This window comes from Furipterus horrens, unplaced genomic scaffold (genome assembly GCF_987537825.1).
Source record: "Furipterus horrens unplaced genomic scaffold, mFurHor1.1.pri manual_scaffold_4, whole genome shotgun sequence".
NCBI classification, from domain to species: Eukaryota; Metazoa; Chordata; class Mammalia; order Chiroptera; family Furipteridae; genus Furipterus; species Furipterus horrens.
In genome coordinates this window covers 49,763,946-49,781,783 of record NW_028327174.1, presented here as the reverse complement: position 1 = coordinate 49,781,783, position 17,838 = coordinate 49,763,946, and the positions used below count along the sequence as shown (strand labels likewise).

Here is a 17,838-nt window from a genome sequence, read left to right as displayed (position 1 = left end):
TGATGGGCCTTGACCATTGCAGGTCCTGAGGATGGGGGTGTAAAGGCATCCCCAGTGCCCAGTGACCCTGAGAAACCAAGCACCCCAGGAGAAGGGATGCTTAGCTCTGACTTAGACAGGATACCCACAGAAGGTGAGGCTGTGATCCGCACTTTTCATTTATAAGGGTCCTCTGTGGGAGAAGGAGAAGGTCCTGCTTGCGGGACTCTCATCTGTACAGTGGGGAGTTCTGGGCATCTTCCTTGGCCATGACTATTTGTAGATGTGTGGTGTTCCCTCAAATCCCCTGTCTGTCTCAGTATCATCCTCCATCAATCACCCACAGAACTGCCCAAGATGGAATCCAAGGACTTGCAGCAGCTCTTTAAGGATGTTCTGGGTTCCGAACGAGAACAGCATCTGGGTTGCGGAACCCCTGGCCTAGATGGCAGCCGTACACCGCTGCAGAGGCCCTTTCTTCAAGGTGATATGGGTGGTTTGAAGGCTGTGGGCAGGTATGGCCAAGCTTGCCTCTAAAATGGGCCACCTGCTCCCTTTCTCTGATCCTGTGTCTCTTATAGGTGGACTCCCTTTGGGCAATCTCCCCTCCAGCAGCCCAATGGACTCCTACCCGGGTCTCTGCCAGTCCCCATTCTTGGATTCTAGGTTGGTATCTATGCTTAACCTTCGTGGGCTATCCCCATTATCCCTTCCTTCCAATTGGGCCCATGCCAAGGGAGGGAACCTTGGTCTCCTGGGTGCTGCTGTAGCAATATTTTCCCCTGCTCCTCTCCACTTCCTTGTTAGCGGCCCTCCTCTGTTGGGTAGGGCATTGGCCTGGCTCCTCTGGGCAGTTTGTTTGGGGTGGGGTGGGGTGTGGCATCCCTGCCCCCTGTGACTCTCTGCCCCTGCGCCCCAGGGAGCGCGGGGGCTTCTTTAGCCCGGAACCTGGTGAACCAGACAGCCCCTGGACTGGCTCAGGGGGCACTACACCCTCCACCCCCACTACACCCACCACGGAGGGTGAGGGCGATGGACTCTCCTATAACCAGCGGAGTCTTCAGCGCTGGGAGAAGGATGAGGAGTTGGGTCAACTCTCCACCATCTCGCCTGTGCTGTATGCCAACATTAACTTTCCCAATCTCAAGCAAGATTACCCAGGTACCTGTGGGACAAGGGGAAAGGAAACAACAACCTGTAACATGGTGGGTGCAGGGGACACCTACCAAGTCTCCTAATGCACTCCCTCTGCCCTCCAGACTGGTCTAGCCGTTGCAAACAAATAATGAAGCTCTGGAGAAAAGTTCCAGCTGCTGACAAAGCCCCCTACCTGGTGAGATAGACATAAACCTGGGACAGCATGGGAACTGAGAGGGTATTGTGTTTTTGGGAAATGCACTTCAGTTCTTTCCCTTCCCCACTCCTAAGCAACTGGGCCAGAAGGGATCAGCTTTTGGTAGGGAGTGTGAGTGACTTGATGTATGGGGGCTTGGCACGAGACTGAGCCCTAGGTCTAAGACTTTGTCCTCTATCCTTCAGCAAAAGGCCAAAGATAACCGGGCAGCTCACCGCATCAACAAGGTGCAAAAGGTGAGTGGGGGCCCCAGCAGGCTGCACCTCTGTGAGGGTGAGGGTATAGGGCCTGTGCACAGCAGCCTGACTGCTCTGTGCCTGGTCTCCTCCCGTAGCAGGCGGAGAGCCAGATCAACAAACAGACCAAGGTGGGCGACATGGCCCGTAAGACTGACCGACCGGCTCTTCATCTCCGCATTCCCCCCCAGCCAGGGGCACTGGGCAGTCCGCCCCCTGCTGCGGCCCCCACCATTTTCATTGGCAGCCCCACTGCCCCCGCCGGCTTGTCTACCTCTGCGGACGGGTTCCTGAAGCCGCCGGTGGGCACGGTGCCCGGCCCCGACTCGCCCGGTGAGCTCTTCCTCAAGCTCCCACCCCAGGTGCCTGCCCAAGTGCCTTCGCAGGACCCCTTTGGACTGGCGCCTGCCTACACTCTGGAGCCCCGCTTCCCCACGGCACCACCCACCTATCCTCCCTATCCTAGTCCAAATGGGGCCCCTGCGCAGCCCCCGACGCTGGGTGCCTCATCTCGTCCTGGGACTGTCCAGCCAGGGGAATTTCACACTACCCCTCCTGGCACTCCCCGACACCAGCCCTCCACACCTGACCCCTTTCTCAAACCCCGTTGCCCCTCACTGGACAACCTGGCTGTGCCTGAGAGCCCAGGGGTAGGGGGTGTCAAGGCTTCTGAGCCCCTGCTGTCACCCCCACCTTTTGGAGAGTCTCGGAAAGCCCTGGAAGTGAAGAAGGAAGAGCTTGGGGCATCCTCTCCTAGCTATGGGCCCCCAAACCTGGGCTTTGTTGACTCACCCTCCTCAGGCCCCCACATGGGCAGCCTGGAGTTAAAGGCCCCTGATGTCTTCAAAGCCCCCCTGACCCCTCGGGCATCTCAGGTAGAGCCCCAGAGCCCGGGCTTGGGCCTAAGGCCCCAGGAGCCATCCCCTGCCCAGGCTTTGGCCCCTTCTCCCCCTAGCCACTCAGATATCTTTCGCCCTGGCCCCTACCCTGACCCTTATGCTCAGCCCCCATTGACCCCTCGGCCCCAACCCCCACCCCCTGAGAGCTGCTGTGCCCTACCCCCTCGATCACTGCCCTCTGACCCTTTCTCCCGAGTGCCTGCCAGTCCCCAGTCCCAGTCCAGCTCCCAGTCCCCATTGACACCCCGTCCTCTGTCTGCTGAGGCTTTCTGTCCATCCCCTGTGACTCCTCGCTTCCAGTCCCCTGACCCTTACTCCCGCCCACCCTCTCGCCCTCAGTCCCGTGACCCATTTGCCCCACTGCATAAGCCACCCCGACCCCAGCCCCCTGAAGTTGCCTTTAAGTCTGGGCCTCTAGCCCACACTCCACTGGGGGCTGGGGGTTTTCCTGCAGCCCTGCCCTCGGGGCCAGCAGGGGAGCTCCATGCCAAGGTCCCAGCTGGGCAGCCCCCCAATTTCACCCGGTCCCCTGGGACGGGTGCATTTGTGGGCACCTCCTCTCCCATGCGTTTCACTTTCCCTCAGGCGGTAGGGGAGCCTTCTTCCCTAAAGCCCCCTGTCCCTCAGCCTGGTCTCCCTGCCCACCACGGGATCAACAGCCATTTTGGGCCTGGCCCTTCTTTGGGCAAGCCTCAAAGCACAAACTACTCAGTAGCCACAGGAAACTTCCACCCATCGGGTAGCCCCCTGGGACCGAGCACTGGGTCCACAGGAGAGGGTTATGGGCTGTCCCCGCTACGCCCCCCATCAGTTCTACCACCACCTGCACCCGATGGATCCCTCTCCTACCCACCCCACGGAGCCTCACAGCGGGTTGGCATCACCTCTCCAGTTGATAAGCGAGAAGACCCAGGGGCTGGAATGGCCAGCTCTCTGGCAGCACCTGAACTTCCAGGTACCCAGGATCCAGGCCTCTCCAGCCTCAGCCAAACAGAGCTGGAGAAACAACGGCAGGTGAGTTGACACCATGGAGCTGAGTCCCCTATATTTCCACTGTCCCTGTGCTTGGAATAGGACAGACTTAGCCCTCTTCTCTGCTCTCTGCACAGCGCCAGCGACTAAGAGAGCTGCTGATTCGGCAACAGATCCAGCGCAACACCCTGCGGCAGGAGAAGGAAACAGCTGCTGCAGCTGCTGGAGCAGTGGGGCCCTCAGGCAGCTGGGGTGTTGAGTCCAACAGCCCTGCCTTTGAGCAGCTGAGTCGAGGCCAGACCCCCTTCACTGGGACCCAGGTAGGTAGCATGGCAAGGTGTGATGGGCCCAGGGTACTGAAGGTGGTCCCATCTTCATCTACTTCTCTCTCTCATAGGATAAGAGCAGCCTTGTAGCGCTGCCCCCAAGCAAGCTGGGTGGCCCCATCCTAGGACCAGGGGCTTTCCCCAGTGATGACCGACTCTCCCGGCCACCTCCACCAGCCACCCCTTCTATGGATGTGAATAGTCGGTGAGGCTTCAGGGATTTCCCTGGGGATTAACCAAGGGAACAGACTTTACCACCTTTGTGTACTGCTTCTGATTTACCTGTCTCTCGAATTCTTCTGTATCATTTACTCTTTTTCTTTATTCCTTCCCTCTTGCCACATTGATTCTACCCTTCCCTGTTGCCCTAGACTCATGTTCTAGTTCTTCTTTGTCTCGATGTCATCTTACTGATTACTGCATATTCTTCCAGGCAACTGGTGGGAGGTTCCCAAGCTTTCTATCAGCGAGCACCCTATCCTGGATCCCTGCCCTTACAGCAGCAGCAGCAACACCTATGGCAGCAGCAGCAGCAAGCAACGGCAGCAAACTCCATGAGACTTGCCATGTCTACTCGCTTTTCATCAACTGCTGGGCCTGAACTTGGCCGCCAAGCTCTAGGTTCCCCTTTGGCGGGACTTCCCACTCGCCTGCCTGGCCCTGGTGAGCCAGTGCCTGGTCCAGCTGGTCCTGCCCAGTTCATTGAGTTGCGGCACAATGTACAGAAAGGACTAGGGCCTGGGGGGGTTCCATTTCCTAGTCAGGGCCCCCCTCAGCGACCCCGTTTTTACCCTGTAAGTGAGGACTCCCACCGACTGGCTCCTGAAGGGCTTCGTGGTCTAGCATTGTCAGGCCTTCCCCCACAGAAACCCTCAGCACCCCCTGAACTGAACAATAGCCTCCATCCAGCATCCCACACCAAGGCTCCCACCCTGCCCACTGGCTTGGAGCTGGTCAGCCGGCCCCCCTCAAGCACTGAGCTTGGCCGCCCCCTTCCTCTGGCCTTGGAAACTGGGAAGTTGCCCTGTGAGGACCCTGAGCTGGATGATGACTTTGATGCTCACAAGGCCCTAGAGGATGACGAGGAGCTTGCTCACCTGGGCCTGGGTGTGGACGTGGCCAAGGGAGATGATGAGCTGGGCACCCTGGAGAATCTGGAGACCAACGATCCCCACCTGGATGACCTGCTCAATGGTGATGAGTTTGACCTACTGGCCTATACTGACCCTGAGTTAGACACTGGGGACAAAAAGGACATCTTCAATGAGCACCTGAGGCTGGTGGAGTCGGCCAATGAAAAGGCTGAGCGGGAGGCCCTGTTGCAGGGGGTGGAGCCAGGGGTCCTGGGCCCTGAGGAGCGCCCTCCCCCTGCTGCTGATGCCTCTGAGCCCCGTCTGGCACCAGTGCTCCCTGAGGTGAAGCCCAAGGTGGAGGAGGGTGGGCGCCACTCTTCCCCTTGCCAGTTCACCATCACCACACCCAAAGCAGAGCCTGCACCTGTCTCTACTTCCCTAGGCCTGGGACTAAAGCCAGGACAGAGTGTGATGGGCAGCCGGGACACACGGATGGGCATAGGACCCTTTCCCAGCAGTGGGCACACAGCTGAAAAGGGCCCCTTTGGAGCCACAGGAGGACCATCAGCTCACCTGCTGACCCCTAACCCACTGAGTGGTCCAGGAGGGTCCTCCCTGCTGGAAAAGTTTGAGTTAGAGAGTGGGGCCCTGACGTTGCCTGGTGGACATGCAGCACCTGGGGATGAGCTGGACAAGATGGAGAGCTCACTGGTAGTCAGTGAGTTACCCCTGCTCATTGAGGACTTGTTGGAGCATGAGAAGAAGGAGCTACAGAAGAAGCAGCAGCTTTCAGCGCAGCTGCAGCCTGCCCAGCAGCAGCAGCAGCAGCAGCAGCAACAACAACAGCAGCATTCTCTACTGTCCACACCAGGCCCTGCCCAGGCCATGTCTTTGCCACATGAGGGCTCTTCTTCCAGTTTGGCTGGGCCCCAGCAACAGCTTGCCCTGGGACTTGGAGGTTCCCGACAGCCAGGCTTGGCCCAACCACTGATGCCCACCCAGCCACCAGCTCATGCCCTTCCGCAGCGCCTGGCCCCATCTATGGCCATGGTGTCCAACCAAGGGCATATGCTAAGCGGGCAGCATGGGGGGCAGGTAGGCTTGGTGCCCCAGCAGAGCCCACAGCCAGTGCTGGCACAGAAGCCCATGGGTCCCATGCCACCCTCCATGTGCATGAAACCCCAGCAGTTGGCGATGCAGCAGCAACTGGCTAACAGCTTCTTCCCAGATACAGGTAACCTCAGCTGGGGGCACTGGTTTAGTTACTCAGGGGTGATCACTATCACCAACAAATGGGCACTGAAGTAGCGGACCTAAGATAATTCATAGTTAAGGGAGATGGGACACAAAGCTTTGACTAATTATCACACTGGTGGTGTAGGCAGAAGCACTGTATCCTTAAAGAAGGGAGGAACAGTGCCTGACATATAGCAGGCATTCAGATGTTTGAGTGAATGAATGGGATGAAGGCATGAAGCCTGATTAGCAAAGGCTTTGTAGCTATCGTGAGACCGAAAGATAGGGCTTACAGAAGTGGTGCAAGAGAAAGCACTCCAGGTAAGTGAAAAGACTTAAGTATAGTTGACTCTGGAACAGCAGGGACCGTATTGGTAGGAAAGCCAATGGGGGATATTTGGAGACTGAGTGAAATGGTTAGGCTGGAGTAGACTTTGTATAAAGGGAAGTGAGTGGAAACTACCATAATTCTGGAGAGGTAGGGGGGGCCAGATTGAAGATCTCAAATTATAATAGCATTTATTGAGTAATTGCTATTTACAATCAGTGTGCTGAACGCTTTACATTCATTATCTAGTCACAAACTCACTAAACAGATATGGTAGTCGCTCTATATCATGGTTCACTTATCGCAGCCTCATTGTATCAGGGATTTTTAAAAATATATTTAATTATTTATCGCAGATTTTTCGTTATATCGCGGGATTTTGCGGTACTGTTACATATGTTAAAGTTTTGTAGGTTTAAAAGTGTAGAATAAACGTAAGGTTCCTACTTTGCGAGGGGGTCTAGAATGTACAGTGTTCCCGCACTTATCACGGGTATTACTTTCTAGACACCCCCCTCCCGTGATAGGTGAAAATCCGCAAAGTAGGAACCTTACATTTATTTTAGTATTTATATGTATTTTAAGGCTTTATAAACCCTTCCCGCACACTTATAAACCGTTTCCAGTCCCTTATTAACTTTTCCCACTCCCTTATTAACCTTTTCCACACTTTTATAAACACTACTTATGTCCTTAAGCATATTCTACACTCTTAAACCTATGTAACTTTAACAACATACGTATACAGTACTGTAAAATCCCGCAATACAGAGAAAAATCCGTGATAAATAATTAAATATAATATTTTTTACAATTCCACGATACAGTGAGGCCACGATAAGTGAACGGCAATACAGAGAGGGACTACTGTACTATTATTATCTTTGATTATAGGAAAGAAAACTGAGGCATGGAGGTTAAGTAGCTTGCTCAATATCACACAACTAACAGCTAGAGTTTGAACCCTGGCCCTCTGATTCTCTTAACTATGTTACTGCTTCAAAAGACCTAGGGAAGGAGTTTGGTTAGTCATTTAAAAAGTGGGGAGTCAGTTAAGTTTTCTGAGTGGTGGAGAGATATACAATGTGAATGATTTTAGAAAGATTGAAGTTTTTGGTGGTTGCTTATTTCTCCTTTTCTAGGAATCCAGCATCCTGGACAGGCAGGTGAATGGGCTGTTGGTGGCCCATGACAGCTCTGGCGTCTAGAGCTTTGCCACAGGGCCCACATCTTGGGTTCTTGGGCTGCATTAGTTTCTCTAAGAACACTACTTTTGGAGAATGCTTTCTACGTCATAAAATGTAGTTAAACCCTTTAACAGCATGAGGGTAGGGGTGCTGACTCCCATGTAGTCAAATTTACATATATAAGGGGGGACCCAAAAACACTGGAATTATCTTTTTGAAGGGCAGGCTCCCAGGCTTCCTCCACTAGGTGAGCATTCTAGGAACTCATCTTTGTCAGTATACCAGCTGGCATTGTTGTGAGGGTCTGTGTTCAGCTTCAGTGAATTATTTTTGAAGATTCTTTGAATTCATTTGTCCATTTCATGATGGGTAATTTACAAGTGTACCTACCCACACCTCGCTTGTTCAGCAGTTTTTGACCACAAGCAGCACGACCCATGCCCTGCCCTTCCTATTCACCCAATCTCTCCCTGAATGACTTTTTGTTGTTTTCCTGGATGAAAAAAGTCCTCAAAGGGAAACATTTTGCTGACATGAAAGAGGTGAAACAAAAAATGGCAGGAGCGCTAAAAGGCATCAAAATTGACAAGTTAAAAAACTTTTGGGCAGTAGGAAAAACATCTTGATTAGGTGTATTGCATCAAATGGAGAGTACTTTGAAGGTAATGGAAGTTTAAACATGTAAGAATAAACGCAATTTTTAATACATAAATTCTGGGGGGTTTTTTGTTTGTTTGTTTTTTGGTTCCCTACCCCATAACTTTTGATTCCCCCCCAAAACTTAACTGCTAATAGCCTACTGTTGGCTACCTTACCAATTAACATAAGCATCACTTAATGCATATCTGGTATGTTTTATGTATTATATACTGTATTCTTATAGTAAACTAAGCTGGGGAAAAGAAAATGTTATTGAGAAAATTATAAAGAAGAAAAATACACTTAACATTATTTATTTTTCAAAATCTGCATATAATTATTTCCTTGTGGTTTGAACCCATGTTGTTCAAGGGTCAACCGAATTTATATACTTGTCATGTGATCTTCTCAGTAGCTCTATGACATAGGCAGAGTAAGGAGTCATGATCTCTACAAAATAGAGAAGTAAACTGAGGCTCAAACAGGTTAAATGACATTGATAGATTGGCTTAGCAAATATTTACTGAGTATAAGTAAAAACAGGTCTACATGTCCTGTGCATAATAGAGCTGAGTCACTCAGACTGCCTGGCTCCTAGTCCACTGGTCTTGCCATCATGCCATGCCATTGTTTTGCTTGGCTTGGTAGAGGTCAAGGTGTAAGGAACAGCAGACATAGAATGAAAGCATTGACCCAAAGGCCCAACTCACTTGGTTCTTCCCCCTCCAGACCTGGACAAATTCGCTGCAGAAGATATCATTGATCCCATTGCAAAGGCCAAGATGGTAGCTTTGAAAGGCATCAAGAAGGTAATGGCTCAGGGCAGCATTGGAGTGGCACCTGGTATGAACAGGTAAGACTTGGGTGAGAGTTGGCCCTTTCCTTTCCCAGCCCTTGCCCTTTCCTTCCTGATCTCCTTCCCTACTTGTTTCACCTCTTTGCCTTTCAACTTTCCCCATTACTAACACATTCTCTTTGCTTTGGCAAATTCTAGGCAGCAAGTGTCCTTGCTAGCACAGAGGCTCTCAGGGGGAACTGGCAGTGATCTGCAGAACCACGTGGCAGCTGGGAGTGGCCAGGTAAGTGGTCAGGTGGGAGTAAAAACTTGTGTCCCATGCCATTGGGCTACCCTTCTTAGGGACTGGTATGGAACAATGATCCTTTAGCAGTCTCTCTCATTGCAGGAGCGGAATGCCAGTGATCCCTCCCAGGCTCGTCCCAATCCACCCAGTTTTGCCCAGGGAGTGATCAGTGAGTATGGGGATGGAGAGGAGCCTACAGGAAAGTGGCTTGGGGCAGGTGAAGGAAGAGGAATTGGGATCACCATTTATATAGGTCCTGACACCCAGCTTTTTTTTCCAGATGAGGCTGACCAGCGGCAGTATGAGGAGTGGCTGTTCCATACCCAACAGCTCCTACAGATGCAACTGAAGGTGCTAGAGGAGCAGATTGGTGTGCACCGCAAGTCCCGGAAGGCTCTGTGTGCCAAGCAGCGTACTGCCAAAAAGGCTGGCCGGGAGTTCCCAGAGGCTGATGCTGAGAAGCTCAAGCTCGTTACGGAGCAGCAGAGCAAGATCCAGAAACAGCTGGATCAGGTGGGGAAAGCAGGCGTCAGCCTAGCAACTAGGGGCCTGGAAGAGGGATGGCATGGGTGGGCAGGCTCAAGGCTGATGTCCCCGACCCTCGCCTGTTAGGTCCGAAAGCAGCAGAAGGAGCACACGAATCTCATGGCAGAATATCGGAATAAGCAGCAGCAACAGCAGCAGCAACAGCAGCAGCAGCAACAGCAACACTCAGCCGTGCTGGCCCTTAGCCCTTCCCAGAGTCCTCGGCTACTCACCAAGCTCCCTGGTCAGCTGCTCCCTGGCCATGTGCTGCAGCCACCACAGGGGCCCCCCAGTGGGCAAGCTGCAGGTCTTCGCCTGCCCCCAGGGGGTATGGCACTACCTGGACAGCCTGGTGGGCCCTTTCTCAACACGACCCTGGCCCAACAGCAACAACAGCAACATTCTGGCGGGGCTGGGACCCTGGCTGGCCCCTCAGGGGGCTTTTTTCCTGGCAACCTTGCTCTTCGTGGCCTGGGAACTGATTCGAGGCTTTTGCAGGAAAGGCAGCTGCAGCTACAGCAGCAACGCATGCAACTTGCCCAGAAACTGCAGCAGCAGCAGCAGCAGCAGCAGCACCATCTCCTAGGACAGGTGGCAATACAGCAGCAACAGCAGCAGGGCCCAGGGGTACAAGCAAACCAGGCTCTGGGTTCCAAGCCCCAGGGGCTTCTACCTTCCAGCAGCCATCAGGGCCTCTTGGTCCAACAGCTCTCCCCTCAACCACCGCAAGGGCCCCAGGGCATACTGGGCCCTGCCCAGGTGGCAGTGTTGCAGCAGCAGCAGCAACAGCACCCTGGAGCTTTGGGCCCCCAGGGCTCTCACAGACAGGTGCTTCTGACCCAGTCCCGGCTGCCGAATTCACCTCAGCTGGCACAGCAGAGTCAGGGCCCTATGGGACACAGGCTGATCACAGCCCAGCAGCAGCAGCAGCAGCACCAACAGCAGGCATCCATGGCAGGGCTTTCTCATCTTCAGCAAGGTCTGTTGCCACATAGTGGGCAGCCCAAACTTAGTGCTCAGCCAATGGCCTCCTTACAGCAACAGCAACTGCAGCAGCAGCTACAACAGCAGCAGCAGCAGCAGCTGCTACAGCAACAGCAGCAGCAGCAGCTACAGCAACAGCAGCAGCTACAGCAACAGCAGCTACAACAGCAGCAGCAGCAGCTACAACAGCAGCAGCAGCAGCAACAGCAGCTACAACAGCAGCAGCAGCAGCAGCTACAACAGCAGCAGCAGCAGCAGCTACAACAGCAGCAGCAGCAGCAACAACAGCAGCAGCAGCAGCAGCAACAGCAGCAGCAGCAGCAGCAGCAGATAGGCCTCTTAAACCAGAGTCGAACTTTACTGTCTCCTCAGCAGCAGCAGCAGCAGCAGCAGGTGTCACTTGGTCCTGGAATGCCAGCCAAGCCTCTGCAACACTTTACTAGCCCTGGAGCCCTGGGCCCAACCCTCCTCCTAACGAGCAAGGAGCAAAGCATTGTAGATAGCACTCTTCCTCCAGAGGCCACTGAGGGGCCCTCCACACATCAGGGAGGGCAAGTAGCAATAGGTGCTGTACCTGAGGCAGTGGCCACTGAACCAGGAGAAGTAAAGCCCTCACTCTCTGGGGACTCACAACTCCTGCTTGTCCAGCCCCAGACCCAGCCACAACCCAACTCTGTGCCTCTGCAGCCACCTTTGAGGCTCCCAGGACAGCAGCAGCAGCAAGTTAACTTGCTCCACACAGCAGGTGTGGGAAGCCACGGGCAACCAAACAGTGGATCATCTTCAGAGGCCTCTTCTATGCCACACCTGCTGGCCCAAGCCTCTGTTTCCCTAGGGGAGCAGCCTGGGCCCATGACTCAGAACCTTCTGGGCTCCCAACAGCCCCTTGGACTAGAGCGGCCCTTGCAAAATAGTGCAGGGCCACAGCCTGCCAAACCAGGATCTGTCCCCCAGTCTGGGCAGGGCCTGCCTGGGGCTGGAGTCATGCCCACAGTGGGTCAGCTTCGAGCACAGCTCCAAGGAGTTTTGGCCAAAAACCCACAGTTGCGGCACCTGAGTCCTCAGCAGCAGCAGCAGCTACAGGCACTCCTCATGCAGCGGCAGCTACAGCAGAGTCAGGCAGTACGCCAGACCCCACCTTATCAGGATCCTGGAGCCCAGCCCTCTTCCCTCCAGGGCCTCCTAGGCCGTCAACCCCAACTTGGGGGCTTCCCTGGATCGCAGACAGGTCCCCTCCAGGAGTTAGGAGCGGGGCTTCGACCTCAGGGCCCACCCCGGCTACCAGCCCCACAAGGAGCCTTATCAGCTGGACCAGTCCTTGGTCCTGTTCATCCCACACCTCCACCATCCAGCCCACAAGAGCCAAAGAGACCTTCTTCACAATTACCATCCCCCAGTGCCCAGCTCCCCTCTGAGGCCCAGCTTCCTCCTACCCAGTCAGGGACCCCAAAACCCCAGGGGCCCCCCTTGGAACTGCCTCCTGGGAGGGTCTCACCTGCTGCTGCCCAGCTTACAGAGACCTTCTTTGGCAAGGGGCTGGGACCTTGGGATCCCCCAGACAACCCAGCAGAAGCCCAGAAGCCGGAGCAGAGCAGCCTGGTACCTGGGCATCTGGAGCAGGTGAATGGGCAGGCGGTGCCTGAGCCATCCCATCTCAGCATCAAGCAGGAGCCTCGGGAAGAGCCATGTGCCCTGGGAGCCCAGGTGGTGAAGAGGGAGGCCAATGGGGAGCCAATAGGGGCACCAGGTACCAGCAACCACCTTCTGCTGGCAGGCCCCCGCTCAGAGGCTGGGCATCTGCTCTTGCAGAAGCTTCTACGGGCAAAGAATGTGCAACTCAGTACTGGGCGGGGGCCCGAGGGGCTGCGAGCAGAGATCAACGGGCACATTGACAGCAAGTTGACTGGGCTGGAACAGAAACTACAGGGTACCCCAAGCAATAAGGAGGTGAGTACTCCAGTCAGCGTGGAGCAGGTAGAGTGGGGCCTGGAACATGGGGCAGAGTGAGCAGCTCTTGTTCATATGGAAGAAGTGAGGGCTCTGAGGAGGACAGCAGTCTTCACTGTGGTTTTATCTGGCTTAGGATACAGCAGCCAGGAAGCCTTTGACACCGAAGCCCAAGCGGGTACAGAAGGCAAGCGACAGGTTGGTGAGCTCCCGAAAGAAGCTGCGGAAGGAGGACGGGGTCAGGGCCAGCGAGGCCTTGCTGAAACAGCTAAAACAGGTGACCCCCAAGAGCCAGTCCCCTGGTCCCAACCCAGGATAGGGGGCACCCTTGCCCCCAGCTCTGCAATGTTAGAGATGTACGTGTTGCGGTTTTCCAACCTTGTCATATTGCCCCTCCTAGGAGCTGTCCCTGCTGCCTCTAACGGAGCCTACCATCACTGCCAATTTTAGCCTCTTTGCTCCCTTTGGCAGTGGCTGCCCAATCAATGGGCAGTGCCAGCTGAGGGGGGCCTTTGGAAGTGGGGTGCTGCCCACTGGCCCCGACTATTATTCCCAGCTGCTTACCAAGGTTAGAAAATGACAATATCTTTTGGGGATGAGGTTCTTGGGGAGGTGGAGGTGGGTGGGAATGGAAGACTTGAGGAAGTTGCTGATACAGTGTGGGGCCAGGAGATTATGTCAGTCTCCCTATGCCTTCTTGCACACAACACCCCACCCCACCCCCAGAATAACCTGAGTAATCCGCCGACACCACCCTCGTCGCTGCCCCCCACCCCACCCCCATCGGTGCAGCAGCAGAAGATGGTGAATGGTGTCACTCCATCTGAAGAGCTGGGGGAGCACCCCAAGGATACTGCCTCTGCTCGGGATACTGAAGGGACACTGAGGGGTAAGTTGAGAGCAGAGTGGGCCTTTCCTCTAGTAGATTTTGTGGCTAGCGTCCAAGCCAGTCATTGCACCCTGTCATACGTTTAAGGTAGGAATGGTTGCATGTTGCCATGTGTATATTCACGACTGGTATTTGAGATAGGAAGGGCTTCTTCAGGACTGATTTGTTGGGGATAAGGATTGGCATCTGGAATCTAGAGCCAAGGCAGTGAAGGCAGTGGATGACTGGAAGAGTGTTAGTTAATGAAACTTGTGTTTATAATGATCAGACAGCCTTAGTGGATATACCACTACTGCCAGATCTCAGTATGGATCCTGGTTCCTGTGTTCATGTAGCCTTGTTATATATAGCCCAGAAACTTGGTTGACTTGTGTGAGCCTGTAAAATAGGTACTGTAATACTCACCTAATAGACTTGTTATATTTTATTTATTTTTTGAGGGAGGGGAAAGGAGGGAGAAAGAGAGGGAGAGAAACATCGATGTACAAGAGAAACATCAATCACTTGTCTCTTAACACGCACCCAACCGGGGACCTGGTCTGCAACCCAGGCATGGGCCCTGACTGGGAATCAAAATGGCGATTTTTCGGTTTGCAGAACAACGCCCTACCCACTGAGTCACATCAGTCAGAGCAGAAATTGTTAAAATATATAGAGTGTACCTAAAGCCTAGGGCTTGACACATTGGAATTGCTCAGATATAGCTCATCTGCTCCAAACTGGTAGATGGGTGGATGGGTAGACAGTGGTCATGATAGCTAAGCTAGATCTTATACTAATTATGCCTGAAATGCAGTGGAGAAAACACCATCAGTCCGGGCCACTCTCAGCCTAACTTTTCTTCTCCCTATCTACCCCTCAGATGTTTCAGAGGTGAAGAGTCTAGACCTGCTGGCTGCCTTGCCTACACCCCCTCACAATCAGACTGAGGATGTCAGGTGGGGGTTGGGTCAGAAATGGGGGTGAGGAATGCGGGTAGGGGACAGGTTGTGTCTTTTTTTCCTTCAGCCAGTGACAGCTTTTAAGTAAGGCTGTTTATTAATCTCTATAGATTTGAGGTGGGTGTGGAGGTCTGCAGGGCTGTAGCAACAAATTATGCTTTTGGTCCACAGGATGGAGAGTGATGAGGACAGTGATTCTCCTGACAGTATTGTGCCGGCTTCATCCCCGGAGAGCATCCTGGGGGAGGAGGCACCTCGTTTCCCTCAGCTGGGCTCAGGCCGGTGGGAACAGGAAGACCGGGCTCTCTCCCCTGTCATCCCTATCATTCCTCGAGCCAGCATTCCAGGTAGGGGCTGCCCTGAACATGGACCAGGCTGTGCTGGGTTGTCAGAGCTGGGGAAGAGGGGCAGCTGGGGCTTACACAAGTCCCTCTTTCTTATTTAGTCTTCCCAGATTTGAAACCTTATGGGACCCTGGACTTGGAGGCCACTGGAAAGCTGCCTGCCACAACTTGGGAAAAAGGCAAAGGAAGTGAGGTGTCAGTTATGCTGACAGTCTCTGCTGCTGCAGCCAAGGTGTGTCCTGGGGGTGCCTTAGGCCTAGGGGATGCTGATCAGAGGGCAGTCCCTAGAGCTTGTCTGGGTAAATTGGGTCATTCAGAACTATGTACTGAGGATCTACTGTGTGGGGAAGGCTGGGCTAGTGGCTCTGGGATTAGAGTAAATGAAGTATGAGGAGTCCCTGCCTTCAAGGGGTTCACAGTCCTGTGATAAAGACACAAATCAACAAATAGAGTGTATATAATGTGACATATGACAAGACGGCATGTCCCCATCACATTTGGTGAAACTGTTTTTTTTCTTATATGTTAACAGTGTTTCGTTGTCAAAGAAAATGGGAAATCCCAAGGTCCTACAAGACTCCTCATTTTCTTAATTTACTAATGTGTCATGCATCTCGCAAGGTGTGGATACGATGTGTATCATTTTCTAAACTCAGTTGACACAGGCCCCTGTTTGTGGAGTTCCTGTTAGTGCTCCCAGCAGTTTGAGCAAGGCCACTATAACGCTAGTACACAAGAAGAGCTGGATGGCACAGGGCTGGACTGACTGGCCACTTGGGGAGTGGCTCACTGTACACACCCTGCCAACACGGCTTTCCCCCTGCTTTTCTGCTCTGGCAGAACCTGAATGGTGTGATGGTGGCAGTGGCAGAGCTGCTAAGCATGAAGATCCCCAACTCCTATGAGGTGCTATTCCCAGAGAGCCCTGCCCGGGCAGGCATTGAGCCTAAGAAGGGGGAAGCTGAGGGCTCTGGTGAGTGTGGCAGGAAAACACCTTGGGACCTAAGGGGAATGATTCTGGTAGGAGGCTCTAACCCCTCCCTCCTGCAGGTGGGAAAGAAAAGGGTCTAGGAGGCAAAAACCCAGAAGCTGGCCCTGACTGGCTAAAGCAGTTTGATGCAGTGTTGCCTGGCTATACTCTCAAGAGCCAGCTAGATATCTTGAGCCTCCTGAAACAGGTATGTTTGGGGGAGAAAAGGGGGTGGGTCACTGGGTAGCTCAAAGATAGCAGAGAGGGTTTTTGGGAGAATGGGATCTGGGTGGGAGAAGGGAGAGAGGGCTAGTTAAATGAGGAGCTGGCACTAACCATACAGGGCTTGTGCCCCTCTTCCATAGGAGAGCCCTGCCCCAGAGCCACCCACCCGACACAGCTACACCTACAATGTCTCTAATCTGGACGTTCGACAGCTTTCAGCCCCACCTCCTGAAGAACCATCCCCTCCCCCATCACCCTTGGCACCCTCTCCCACCAGCCCCCCAGCTGAACCCCTGGTTGAACTCCCGACTGAACCCTTAGTTGAGCCACCAGTCCCCTCACCTCTGCCCCTGGTCTCATCCCCTGAATCCACCCGGCCCAAGCCCCGAGCCCGGCCCCCTGAAGAAGGTGAAGATTCCCGGCCCCCTCGGCTCAAGAAGTGGAAAGGGGTACGCTGGAAGCGGCTGCGGCTGCTGCTGACCATACAGAAGGGCAGTGGGCAGCAGGAGGATGAGAGGGAAGTGGCAGAGTTTATGGAACAGTTTGGCACAGCCTTGCGCCCTGACAAGGTGCCTCGAGACATGCGGCGCTGCTGCTTCTGCCATGAGGAGGGTGATGGGGCCACTGATGGGCCCGCCCGCTTGCTGAACCTGGACCTGGACCTGTGGGTGCACCTCAACTGTGCCCTGTGGTCCACGGAGGTCTATGAGACCCAGGGTGGGGCACTGATGAATGTGGAGGTGGCCCTGCACCGAGGACTGCTAACCAAGTGCTCCTTGTGCCAGCGCACCGGTGCCACCAGCAGCTGCAATCGCATGCGTTGTCCCAACGTCTACCATTTTGCCTGCGCCATCCGCGCCAAGTGCATGTTTTTTAAGGACAAGACCATGCTTTGTCCAATGCATAAGATCAAAGGGCCCTGTGAGCAAGAGCTGAGCTCTTTTGCTGTCTTCCGGAGGGTCTACATTGAGCGGGATGAGGTGAAGCAAATTGCTAGCATCATCCAGCGGGGAGAACGGCTGCACATGTTCCGGGTGGGGGGCCTCGTGTTCCACGCCATTGGACAGTTGCTTCCTCACCAGATGGCCGATTTCCACAGTGCCACTGCCCTTTATCCCGTGGGCTACGAGGCAACACGCATCTACTGGAGCCTCCGCACCAACAACCGCCGCTGCTGCTATCGCTGTTCTATTGGTGAGAACAATGGGCGGCCAGAGTTCATAATCAAAGTCATCGAGCAGGGCCTGGAGGACCTGGTCTTCATCGACGCCTCTCCCCAGGGTGAGCACTGGGTCCTGGAAATGCTAATGTGGAATTGGGCAAGTTTCTCCTGGAATCACCTTTCATGATGTCAAAAAGGGATCTACAGGGTCCTTGTGACCCTACAGGGTCCTTGTGACCTTGTGAGTGGTCTTTCTTCCTCCAGGAGGAAGGTCTCCTGAAGATCCCCAGAAAAAGTGTTACAGCCACTCTTACTCAACCTTAATTCCCTTGTAATTGAAGAGATTTTGTTTGTTTAACTTCATTATGGCTCCTTTTCCTATCCCCAGTGGAACAAAAGGATGCAGTTCTAAGACCTTATCATCTGGCTCACCCAACCTGATCCTAACCATGCGTTCCCTTTGGTTGCTTTTCTCTGGACAATATTCTTTTGATCTTAGCTTTAGTGTTAATGATAAAAATAACAATAAGAACAGTTACC

At 53.8% G+C, this 17,838-nt stretch overlaps 1 protein-coding gene across 1 annotated transcript in view; it reads left to right on the top strand.

Moving 5' to 3' along the window:
* The window catches only part of KMT2D (lysine methyltransferase 2D), a 39,140-nt gene that overhangs the window by 16,890 nt on the left and 4,412 nt on the right, over positions 1–17,838 (top strand). The window contains exons 26-49 of the mRNA XM_090273104.1: positions 23–133; positions 326–463; positions 561–645; positions 899–1,140; positions 1,239–1,312; positions 1,519–1,569; positions 1,668–3,482; positions 3,578–3,760; positions 3,838–3,971; positions 4,200–6,073; positions 8,959–9,082; positions 9,224–9,308; positions 9,414–9,480; positions 9,592–9,824; positions 9,924–12,767; positions 12,904–13,044; positions 13,168–13,335; positions 13,494–13,656; positions 14,519–14,594; positions 14,769–14,944; positions 15,043–15,173; positions 15,782–15,914; positions 15,992–16,119; positions 16,277–17,417. Of these exons, the coding sequence (XP_090129230.1) occupies positions 23–133; positions 326–463; positions 561–645; positions 899–1,140; positions 1,239–1,312; positions 1,519–1,569; positions 1,668–3,482; positions 3,578–3,760; positions 3,838–3,971; positions 4,200–6,073; positions 8,959–9,082; positions 9,224–9,308; positions 9,414–9,480; positions 9,592–9,824; positions 9,924–12,767; positions 12,904–13,044; positions 13,168–13,335; positions 13,494–13,656; positions 14,519–14,594; positions 14,769–14,944; positions 15,043–15,173; positions 15,782–15,914; positions 15,992–16,119; positions 16,277–17,417 (10,317 nt within the window). The remainder of the gene's footprint in view (positions 1–22; positions 134–325; positions 464–560; positions 646–898; positions 1,141–1,238; positions 1,313–1,518; positions 1,570–1,667; positions 3,483–3,577; positions 3,761–3,837; positions 3,972–4,199; positions 6,074–8,958; positions 9,083–9,223; positions 9,309–9,413; positions 9,481–9,591; positions 9,825–9,923; positions 12,768–12,903; positions 13,045–13,167; positions 13,336–13,493; positions 13,657–14,518; positions 14,595–14,768; positions 14,945–15,042; positions 15,174–15,781; positions 15,915–15,991; positions 16,120–16,276; positions 17,418–17,838) is intronic.